Source organism: Pipistrellus kuhlii, unplaced genomic scaffold (genome assembly GCF_014108245.1).
Source record: "Pipistrellus kuhlii isolate mPipKuh1 unplaced genomic scaffold, mPipKuh1.p scaffold_m20_p_12, whole genome shotgun sequence".
NCBI classification, from domain to species: Eukaryota; Metazoa; Chordata; class Mammalia; order Chiroptera; family Vespertilionidae; genus Pipistrellus; species Pipistrellus kuhlii.
In genome coordinates, this window is record NW_023425427.1 from 4,682,574 (window position 1) to 4,694,730 (window position 12,157).

The 12,157-nt window shown below is 38.4% G+C and overlaps 1 protein-coding gene across 1 annotated transcript in view; it reads right to left on the reverse strand.

Annotated features, from left to right (window-relative positions):
* C5 (complement C5) overlaps positions 1-12,157 on the reverse strand; it is an 80,944-nt gene that overhangs the window by 23,624 nt on the left and 45,163 nt on the right. The window contains exons 23-28 of the mRNA XM_036432860.2: positions 10,499-10,588; positions 9,046-9,258; positions 8,500-8,575; positions 6,160-6,319; positions 4,220-4,315; positions 2,616-2,787 (exon numbers count right to left, since the gene is read on the reverse strand). Coding sequence (XP_036288753.1) covers positions 2,616-2,787; positions 4,220-4,315; positions 6,160-6,319; positions 8,500-8,575; positions 9,046-9,258; positions 10,499-10,588 — 807 coding nt within the window. The remainder of the gene's footprint in view (positions 1-2,615; positions 2,788-4,219; positions 4,316-6,159; positions 6,320-8,499; positions 8,576-9,045; positions 9,259-10,498; positions 10,589-12,157) is intronic.

Here is a 12,157-nt window from a genome sequence, read left to right on the forward strand (position 1 = left end):
ATTACTGGTTTAGTATAAAAGGATGTGCGTTGGGAACAGCCAGACAAAAGAGATTCATAGGGCAAGGTAAGGGGAAAAGGTACAGAGCTTCCATACCTTCTCTGCCGGAATCTTTCCATGTTCACCAACCTGGAAACTCTTTGAACCTTGTTCTTTTGGTGTTTTTTTTATTTTTTTATTTATTATTATTATTTTTTTTAGGCTTTATTGCACAGTCATGTTTGATCAAATCATTGGACACTGATGACTAAAGTAACCTCCAACCCCTCTTTCCTTCCCTGAAGTGGGTGGTGGTATCAGGTACTGAAAGCTCCAACCCTCTAATTACATGGTTGGTTCTCCTGGCAACCAGGTCCATCCCTAGGTTACCTAAGGACTTTCCAAAAGTCAGCTCATTAACAAAAGACAACTTTATCACTCTTTGTACTTAGGAAGTTCCTTGACAGAAAATAATTACATTCTGGAAATTTTGAGATCAAACCCAAAGCCTTAGTTCATTTAATCTATTATTATTTACTTCCAATTTAAAGCACTAAAGGTAATTTCATATACTTTTCATAAATTAGTTCTAATTATATTTTTTCATTATTGTTCTAGTTTAAACTTGTCACCTCAAATTCTTTTTTAAAATAAGTTATTTTAAAAAACTGTAAAGCCTATTTAGAAACTATTTTTGAAAATTAGTGAAAAACTTAATGTGTCTGTTTAAAATTCAGGATTCCATTATTTGTATGACTTTGTACAAAATGTTATCCTTTCCACTCAGAGACTCAGGTTTGCTATATTTAGAATGAAAGATTTGTGTTTGAAGATGCTTCCAGCTCAAATATTATTTGAATTAAGTTCTCTTCTAGCTCTTTAAATTATATATTTTATGATCCATATCTTACAATACTCAAGACATTTGTTTTGGTGTTAGTATAAATATTGCATAAGTGGTTTTGAGATATGTGTTAAAAGTCAGTCATTTTTAAATGATGACATAAGTCACATTTTGTAGATGGCAATAAACCTCATGTAAGATTTATTAAACTTTTAGAAAACATTAGTCAAGAGAGGGCTCCAAAGTGCTCAACCATGCCCATGCTGATATAGGCACATTGGTCAATGATCACTGTTACTTTCTTTACTCTTGACCTATAGGAAGCAACATCTTTAGTCTTCAAAATGAAATATATACTTTTATAGCCAAACTGGTACAAAATAAGCTAAATAAAGGACTCCCCTGCTCAAAATCCTCGAATGTCTTTCCTTCTCACTTAAAGTGGAAATTAAAGTTCTAGGGCTCTCACTGGCCCTGCTAGCACCTTGATGTGAAAGAGACACAGACAACCCCTGCTCAGGTGGAGGCAGGCCCAAACCACACGCATGGGTGGGGAAGTGGAACAAGGGCTGGATTTCAGCCTCAATTCATCAGCTTGCTTGAGAAGCTTGTACATTGCACAACTATATACCGGAGTCCTACAGAGCTCCTGTGATGACCTCCAAGGCCCTACATAATTGCTTCACCATTTTCTTCCCTAACCTGATTTTCTACCCCTCATCTTTCTCCTCTCCAGCCACACTGGCCTCCTTGCCATCCTCAGAGCACCAGATACATTCCTGCCTCGGGATATTTGCACATACTGTTGTTCCACCAAAAATACCCTTCTAGCCAAAACCGGTTTGGCTCAGTGGATAGAGCATTGGCCTGTGGACTGAAAGGTCCTGGGTTCGATTCTGGTCAAGGGCATGTACCTTGGTTGCGGGCACATCCCCAGTAGGGGTATGCAGGAGGCAGCTGATCGATGGTTCTCTCTCATCAATGTTTCTAGCTCTCTTTCCCTCTCTCTTCCTCTCTGTAAAAAATCAATAAAAATATATTTAAAAAAAAACTTAAAAAAATACCCTTCTAGATGGCCACTGGCTGGCTTCCTCAACTTACCTCCTTCAGCTTTCAATTCAAATATCATCTTCTATGTGAGGTTTAAGTCTCATCACCCTATCAAAAATTACAACCTTCCAGCCTGGCTGGTGTGGCTCAGTGGTTGAGCATTGATATGAATCAGGAAGGAGATCATGGTTCAATTCCTGGTCAGGACACATGCCTGAGCTGGGGGCTGGTCTCCAGTAGGGGGCCTGCCAGAGGCAGCCAATCAATGATTCTCTCTCATCATTGATGTTTCTCTCTCTCCCTCTCTCTGAAATCAGTACAAATATATATTTACAAAAATAATAACCCACCACTTCATCCTGTCTTCCTTCCCTGTTTGATTTTTTTTTTAATATTGCCAACCTATTCACTATATGCAACATTATACTTATTTGTCACATTGTTTCTCCTTAATGAGAACGTAAGTTTCATGAGGGCCTGGATTTTTCTTGCTGCTGCTTTATCCTCAGAGCCTCAAACAGTGCCTGATACATAGGAGGTACTCAATACACATTTATTAGGTTTATAAATGAATAAATATGTACCGAATGAATGGCACTTATTACATTGCATTGTGATAGTTTGTTCTTGAAGGCAGGGGTTGTGTCTTACTCAACTTTGCATGCCACACCTACTTCCCAGAATGACCAGATTCTATATACTTAGTAAACGCTTGCTGAAAAATGTATGGAGCCAGTCATACCTTTATCTGTAGCTTTCTTCTTCAGGGCTAAGACAATGGAACGAAACTGTCTGTGAGTTCTATCGCCCAGTGAAAGAGCATAAGCGGCAATGGCCAGTGTGAACGTGCTCTGGGCCGAGAGGGCATTTTCAAGTAGAAATGAGTCAGCTTTAGTTAGAGCTGTGCTGATTTTCTGGAAATAAGGGAAGAAGATACCTATGTTACTTTGTGAAGCATCAACCTACCAACTAATGTGAACTACCCTAATGTGGCACCATCCTGGGGTAGATAAGATAAGAGGTGGAAAGAGAAATGACCTAATGGAAATGGATAGTGTCTGGAGAAAGCAAACCCTTCCCAGAGAAGGAGCAGAGCATAATCTCAGAAGTGAAAATGAGGTTGTCCAAATTGGATCAAGCTTTTTGTGCCTGAAGTCTCATCTCCCTCTAGAGGTTTTCAACTTTACTTTCTACTTCCAAGTCACACCTAAAAAGAAAAAGCACTGAGCATAGACACAGCTTCCAGAAAGAAAAAACACTGAGCATAGACACAGCTTTCATCAGTCCCCACCCCACCCCAGCGTAACTGAGACAGATTCACATTTTCAAAAGGAATTTTTCTAAATAAAATCATAACTAGCAGAAAAAAAGTTAAGCTGCCAAAGTACTTTTTGGTCCTAAGGATTCCTGGGGAAAAAAAGTTTCTATTACTCTGTCCCTGCAACAACTAAAATAGATATTTTGGACAAGTGCAGTGCAATGCTGCTAACATCTTGCCTGGCTCCTTCTCTCCCAGCTCCATCTGTGTCTCACTCATGTACTGCTAGGTGCCAACTGGTCCTCCAGGCCCCTGTGAACTGGTCCTCATCAATTATTTTGTCTTGTTAACATAAGTAACAATTATCTTGAAACAAATGAAAAACATTATTTTGCTTTATGGTTCAAGTCCTACAAATTCCCTTGGGTTTTTCCATTTTCATTCTGAATGCTGGTTTGAAGGACTTGCCTAATTTACTTCTGATTTGTAGGAAGAAGTGCTTAACCTCAGCTCAGGGACCTGTCTCTTCCCAGATCAGACCTTCATCTCTGTTACCCCGTTGAATCTTTTATGTTGATTCACTTAAATGAAACCTCTCCTTTCTCCCCCCAGCTTCCAAGAAATGAAACAGCATAACCCAAACCAGCAAACATGCTAGTGTGTGTCCTCATGATATAAAGTGCTTCAACAATAGATAAGAGACATATACATATCCTAAGATTTGGCAGAGATAAGAGAAGGAAGCTGGGATGCTGGGTCATTCTCTCATCACAGTCAGAAGTTATTAGTTCTAATCCCAGCTCTATAATTTAATAGCCTGTGAAAATGCACAATTGAATTCACCTGTCATATAGGACTCAGTTGTCTCAACTATCCAGTGGGTTAGATTAGGTGGTCTCTAATCTATTATAATTCTAGAGTTATAGAATTAGATAAATCCTTTGATTAGTTATATAACTCATTTGATTCTGGAGTTATAGTTACTTTCAAGATCTGCCTGCCTCTCCTCCATCTCCTCCCTCCCAGTATAAGATACAGAAATAGATGATGGGTGCTAGAGAAAAAAAACAACAAATCCTCTTACTTACCTCTAGGGGGCATACATCAAAAGCCTTTCTAATTCCAATCACAGCAAAGGCTGTAAGATATAAGGCGTTCTCTTGGGCTTCAGTAGACAGGGTACCCTAAAAATAATTATAGAGGAGAGTGAAGTGGTGTCTTTAAAGCAAAATGATCTCGTTCTCATCTCCATTTGAGCTTAATCTCCCTTTCTCCCTTCATATCTTCTAGTTGGACAGCTTGCCATTTCTTAGTAAACCCAGATCTTTCTTACTTCGTGCCTTCATGTGCCATTCTCTCCCTCACATCCCCAACCTAAAGCTCTACTTCATACATTTTCACCACATTCAAATTCTTTCCCTCCTTCAAAACCCTGTTAAAATGAACAAAACAGCCCTAGCTGGTTTGGCTTAGTAGATAGAGCATCGGCCTGGGAACTATTCCAGTCAAGGGACCTGCCTGGGTTGTGGGCTTATGCAGGAGGCAGCCGATCAATGATTCTTTCTCATCATTGATGTTTCTATCTCTCTCTCCCTCTCTCTTCCTCTCTAAAATCAATAAAAACATATATATATATATATATATATATATATATATATATATATATATATATAACTGAATAGAGCTCTCTCTAAAAAAAATACATAAAACACTATTCTGCCACTATTCTCCTTTTTTTTTTTCCTCTTGGGCAGTAACATTTCAATGCAATGCTTCTAAGACCTTCCATGAAGTGACCACTAATACCTCTCCAGTTTTATTTTGTGTCACTCACCCCTAGCTCTCTTGGCCCCAACTCTTTGAATGAACCATCCTCTCTCTCCACTTCAAAAATGCCAGGGAGGCTCCATTTGGAACACTCTTCCTGACTCCCTCCTACCTAGCTCCCAGGAGGTTGGCAACTCATTTTTTTTTTTTTACTTCCCCACTCTAGATTAGGTCTCCTGCTTTCAATGAAATGATATTTCCATTTTCTAAACTGGTACCTCACACTTGAAATTACCTACTCAATGTCTCTGCTAGATCAAAAGCTCTGTGGCCTCAGTTGTGACCCTACCATGTAGTACTTAGTACACATTCAATTAACTTTTACTGAGCAAATGAATAAACACACACATTAATTGATTAGAATCATTAGTATTTTTACTCCACTTTCCCTACTAGTATGTGAGCTCCTTTGTGGCAGGACACTGCCTGGTCCATCCTTCCCACTTTTCCCCCTCAAAATAGGCCCTGGCATGTATTAGGTGCTCAGTGAATAGTTGTTGAATGATTGTAGATAGATGAAAAAATGGGATGGACATTTTAAGAAAAAATAATTGTTATAGCATTTTACTTTTTAAATGCCATTTTCAGTTGTCCCCTTACCTAGAGGGAGTCCTAATTTGCTATCGGTCCAACAGGGGACCATTATGAGACTCCTGTTAACTATGAAGCTCCTTGTGTCTGATAAAAAATTTTCTAAGGAGTATAATATATTGGAGAAATATTGAATTTACTTTGTAGGTCAAGCATATAAGTAGATTCTAATCTCAAACAACACTTTGTTACACTTTGGTAATAAACTGACCTCAATCTCTCTTTCCAGCAGAGTGTAAATAGAGGCCTGCCCATCTTTCATGATAACACTCTGCAGCCGTGACTTGTAAGAGGACTCTGAACTTCGCGTACAGATTCCATACTAAGGGTATGTAGACAGGTAGTGCATTGTACCTGTTCCAGAATCTCTAGCACTTGCTCCTATGAACTATCAATGCCTATTATATAAGATATATAAGATATCACTTATCTGACCTATACTGATGGTCTGAAGAGCAGTACAAGACCTTTCAAATTCTTTGCCTGTATACAAGAAAAGCTTCTTGCAGGAATACATATATTTTTTCCTCTCTCCATCCTACATAGGATTAGAATGAAATTCAAACTTGTAAACAAAACTATTGCTGATCTGAACATTTGGTTTCCTTACCTGTAATTTTAGTGGTTGATACTGGGAATATTCTTTGAAAGATCCACTTGCTAGTTGACAATGTTCAACCAACCAGGTTAAAGAATTACAAATTGATTTTTGGTCCTGAGGTAGATATTTATGTAATTGTCCCAGTACTCTTAAAACAAAAGCTGTTAACCTTTAAGACAAAAATCAAATAAATGAACATTTAGAATTGAATCCCTTTTGGCTTTCACGTTACAGTGTGTTTTAGTTCATACAGTGTTTGTTCTTTAAAAGTAAACATTTTAAAAAATGCAACTCCAAAGTAAGTTGTCATCATTTTACAAGAGAAGGGAAGATTTTAGGAAGATCTCCATAAACATTAGGTCAACAAGTGGGAGCCACACATCTGTGATTGTAACACTGTTAGTACATACACAAGCTAAAAATTGATGTCTGATGAAAAAAATTTTTTAGATTAAAGACAATAATGGTAAAATAAATAGTATTGAGTCAAGGCACTGACCCATGAACATGAGATGTGGAAGAGCAAAATCTTAAAATTCTAGATTATAAAATTTGTACAAACTATCAAATCTAAATACCTGTCTGAGGCCTGAACACCCTTCCTGAACATCCGTGGGAATGTTTATCTGCTTCTCCTTCAGTCATATCATTGATTTAGGACTCACCATCTCACAATGAAGCTTTCATTATCCTAATCATTCAGTCAAAAATCAATTTAAACCTTTATTAAAATCTCTCAGAGAATATCAGACAGGATCTAATTCACAATCCCCATAATGACTCTTATACCTTCACTAGTAGCCCTGCGCGTGAATCCATGTGCCAGTAGCTCGCTGCCACCCTCCTGTAGCTCTCTGCCCACTGCCCCACCCTCCTGTAGCTCCCTCTGCCCTCTCCACCTCCCCTTATAGCTTGCTGCCCAACCCCTTCTGTAACTCTCTGTTAACTGCTTGTAGCTTGCTGCCCCACCCCCTTGCTGATCTGTGATAGAATCATTATGCAGTTGATCATTATGCTTCATAGTGTAACAACCATTTGCATACTACATCTTTATTATATAGGATTCCTCTCCTTTGGTTCCCTCACTTACTCAACTGCCCTAGATCTGCCCATTCTTCAGTTCCTCAAATGTCTTTGAGACACTTGACTCCCTCCGCACTTTAAAAATTGTTTTCATTTTCCTTTTAAAAATGAAAGATATATTATTCATTGTACTTTTTGCATATTTTCTGTATTTCTCCCCTCCCTCCCCCAATTTTTTTTTTTTTAAGTATTCAGGTACAAGCCATTGTTTTCTATGTTTCTATTTCTCTCAAGGAACTTATGGAATTGGGTCTAGGACAGTACACAAGTGTTTCTATGTTTTTGGCTGAACACTATCCACTCAGTTTTGCCCAGAACTCCTGAGAGGCTCTGGATATTTACTGAGAGGCTGTCACATCTCTTGTGGGAGTTTCTGTTCTCCAGGCATTTAGTTCCCAGCTTCTGTTGTGGTGGTTTTCAGTCTGGATCAGCATCTACCCACTGCATCCTGGCTGGTGTGGCTCAGTGATTGAGCATTGACCATACATATCAACCAGTTGTCTCCTGCACACTCCCTACTTGGGATTGAGCCCACAAGTGGGGCATATGTCCTGACTGGGAATCGAACCATAGACCTCTTGCTTTGTGTGCATTGACTAAGAGTACAGAGAAAGACCTGAGGGAGGTAAAGAAGCCAGCCATGCTGATACCTGGGGAGAGCATTCCAGAGAAAAGGAATAGTCTATGCAAAGGCCCTGAATTGGAAGCATGACTGGCATGTTTCAGGAATAGCAAGGAAGTGACTGGGGTCCTAGTAGAATGAAAGAAAGTAGAAGGGGATACAGATGGGGAGGGCAGGTAGGGTCAAAACAGGGAGGGCCTTGTAGATCCCATTAAGAACTTTGATAAGATGGGAAGGTTCTGAATGGGATGAACTTACTTAATGTTTCAACAAGGTGATTCCAGATGCTGTGCAGCATAGACTGAAGAGGGTCAAGAGCTAAAGCAAAAAAAACCCAAACCAAAACAAAACAAAACCTGAGGAGGCTAATGCTATAATCCAGGTGAGAGATAAGAGTGACTTAGATCAGAATGGTATAGTGCAGTTGGTAAGAAGTAGTCAAATTCAGGGTACATTTTGAAGGTTGCAGCCAAAAGTATTTGCTGAATCAGATGTGGCTTGTAAGAAAAAGAGGGCAGTGAAGGATGACCAGGCTTTTAGCCTGAGCAACTAGACAAATGAAGTTTCCATTAAGGTTGTTATTCTTTAGTTAATCAATCAACTACTATATATATATAAAATGCAAATCAAAACCTTTTACTTACCAAGTACTAGCATCTCCACCTTTCCACATGCTATAAGAATAGTCAGGATTTTTGTAGGACATGATGCTTATCATCCCTAAGAGACACCAGAAAAAGAACAGAGTGCTTCATTGACCTTCAGAACTACTCAGAGTGCTTCATTAGCCTCTGAATAATAAAGTGTTAAATTTCCCTTGATGCTGGGCAGCAAGTATATGCTCTGTGGCCAACATTGAATTTAGCAAAGGAAGATTACAAATTACCTGAATTGGGAATTACCAAGTAAAACATCCTGAGCTCATTCAAGAAGGGAGGAAGTGCTTTGGAATGCAAGTGCTTTGTCTCTCATCCATGCAATTTAGGAAGTTAAGCCAAAATGCAGCAGCAAAGAGTACTTATTCATATAGTAGAGTCTATCTTATGATTTTTTTTTTTTTTTTTTTTGCTGAAATGCTTTTATGATTAAGCTTTTGTGGAACTCACAACAACATAAATATTAGTTTAATTAAACTATTGGTTTAAAAAACACAAGATTTTTATGTACAATATGTGAAATAGATAATTTACCTTCTTTTAATTTTCTCTTCAGGTATTGTTTTTCAATTACTGGATTTTGAAAAAAAGTGTTCCAATGATCTCCTGTTTCTAGGTAGTGATAAACATAGAATACTGGGACAATGCTCATCAATTCCGCCTCTGCATTTCCTTTGGGGAGATTGGTAAGCATATCAATGCCTTCCCGACTCAGAACTGCAGACATGATCTCACCCATAAGTAGTCCTGAAACACACACACACAATTCAAAAGAGGCACAGTTAATTTCTATTAATTTCTGAGTAATAGTATATTTTAAATAGAGAAAAGAGCAAGCATCCTTATTCTTTCCTTTTTATCTAGGCAGTTGAATTACTTTTCAGAACAGGGGAGATAAACAAATAAAAGATTTGGTTAGGAAGACAGATTTTTTAAAAAACACATCAAAAGTAGGCTTATAATACCACTGGTACAGTCCAGCCAGCATGGCTCAGTGGTTGAGTGTTGACCTATAAACCAGGAGATCATGGTTTGACTCTTGGTCAGAGCACATGCCGATTGTGGGCTCCGTCCTCAGTCTGGGGTGTGCAAGGGTCAGCTGATCAATGATTCTCTCTCATCATTGATTTTTCTATCTCTCACTCCCTCTCCTTTCCTCTCTGAAATGCATAAAAATATTTTTTAAAAATACCACTGTTATATGGTGGTAAAATGGTGAAATACAGTGGGCAAATTACTTCGTAGAAAACATAGCAAATTGCCATTCAATCTAACAACATTAGACATTGTAATTAATCAGTTATTAATCAGTTGCTTCCTCAAAGCAAAGCAAAGAATCTGAATTGTGAATGCTCTGTGAATGCTGTGAGGGTCCCATCCATAACTCACTATGCAATCCTGGGCAAACCACTTTCTGATACACAGAACAAGGTAGCACATGATTTAACAAGTTAGTTGCCAGTACTAACATTCAGTGATTTCAAGATCTTATCTGAGATAAAGTGTAATCAGGGCCTTCTATTACTTTGATGATATGTCATTGAATTATAAAGGCTGGAGACCAGCAAAGCCACCACTTCTGCAAATGCAAAAGAACCACCTGGTAGTGGTGCCTGACCAGAGCAGTGCTGCAGTTTTGGGGCCAATTGCAGTTCATAAGGCATTCTCTGGAGCAGGACTAGCCCCTAAGCTCATGGAAAGTTTTTAAGTTCTTAAGTCTAGAAGCAGCTTTGCCATTGTAGAGAAGTCTTTGGGCCAATGACAGCCCCCAATCTCCATCATGGAGAATAAGTCTCGATTGAAATCAGGCCAGTTGAAGAAGATAGTTGGAAAAGTGGTCAGGGATTTGAAGGAGGGAATAATTATAGGGTGAATTTGTATATACCACTGAGTAGAGAAGAGGAGAAATAGAATAATCATGACAATATTTAAATTTATTTGAAACACAAAATGAAATGATAAATAAAAATGGCATTTGTTAATTTACCTTTTACACTCAAAATCCTTTTGACTTTTGTTTTGGGGACCAAATCTAATGGTACCCTGTATGGGAACTCTTTTTGTCTGCTAATGACACCTGAAATAAAATTTTAAAAAGTTATTAGATTTACACAGATTTCTTGAGGGAAGAATATTAGATTATTTACAATATAGCTACCTTCAAGGAACTAAAAAAATAAAAAATAAAACTCTTAACAATATAAAAATTTTATAAGGGAGTTAAAAATAATTAAAATTTTTTATCAAACCCTAGGCTTATGTAATCTCTTTAAATAAAAGATTAAATTTGACCATAAGATTTCTGGTTATTATAAAATAGGAAATAAATAGGTCATATATATCTTATTCACCAGTGAAAGTGAGGTAGTCATTTTGTCCAAGGAGAAAATTATTCTTTGAACTGAAATCTAAAAATAACATATAATTCCTTAGTCAAGGAAATGTGAAGATTAGCTCCATTAGTAAACAGGCCCTGAAATTGTTTCCACCATCTCTTCAGTCTTACATAGATACTTGTTTTCTATACATTATACGAGTTTTAGCACATCAGTATCAGAGCATTTTTCTACTATAATAATTCATTTATATCATAAGGAGGATAATATTTACCATTTTACTGATAGAATAACAAGGACTCTGCTAAGCTCTTTAAATGCAGTTTCATTAGATCCTCATAACATTTCTATATGCTACATCTATTATTATTTTTATTTTATAGATGAGGAAATTGAGGCTTAGAAAGTAAGTTGTTGAAGGTCACACAGCTACTAGAGATGGACCTGTGATCTGAATTCCAGAAGTTATACTGCAGAGTCCAATTAGTCATCACATATACTCCCATTGTCCTTCTAAGAAAGCTCCGTGAGGGCAGGAACCATCTCTTATTGAATGCTGTAGTCCTAGCATTTAATACAGTCCCTAGCACATGGTAGATGCTTTAAAAAATAGTGACATTTTACAATTTAATGGAAAGTCACATGGCTTTGCAGAATAGACAGGAACATTTCTCAGGTAACTCTTTCTTCATTAATCTTTGATAAATGCTAAGGATATAATCTATATATATAAAATCCTAAGCAACCATTATAACTGAATGACCAGAACAACCAGCCAACCAGTTACTATGACATGCACTGACCACCAGGGGCAGACACTCAATGCACGAGTTGCCCTCTGGTGGTCAGTGCGCTCCCACAGTCAACCTCCCAGAGCCAGCTCCTGAAGGCCCAGGGCTGGGATGGGGAACCGGGGGTGGGTGGCAGATGCGGATTCTTTCCCAGGAGGACCAAGGGCCAGCTCCCTCCTTCATGCCAGTTGGCCAACCTCCTATACCCTGTTCCTTCCCCTGGCTAGCAGACCCCAACTGGCCTGCAGTCTCCCTGTACCTCCCCACTGGCTGGCAGGCCCTGATCGGCCTGGCCCTAGTCACCAGCCAGGCCTGGGGATCCCACCTGTGCACGAATTCATGCACAGGGCCTCTAGTATTAAAATAAAACTCGGTGGATACAATTAAGAGGTTTGCAGTGTCATTGAAAGAGGATGGAGTTCAGAAAGAACTTACTCTGTATGTGACTATGGGCAAGACACTTAGTCTTTTTATGCCTTGTTTTACTTGTTAGTTACATAATGGTAATAACATTTTCCT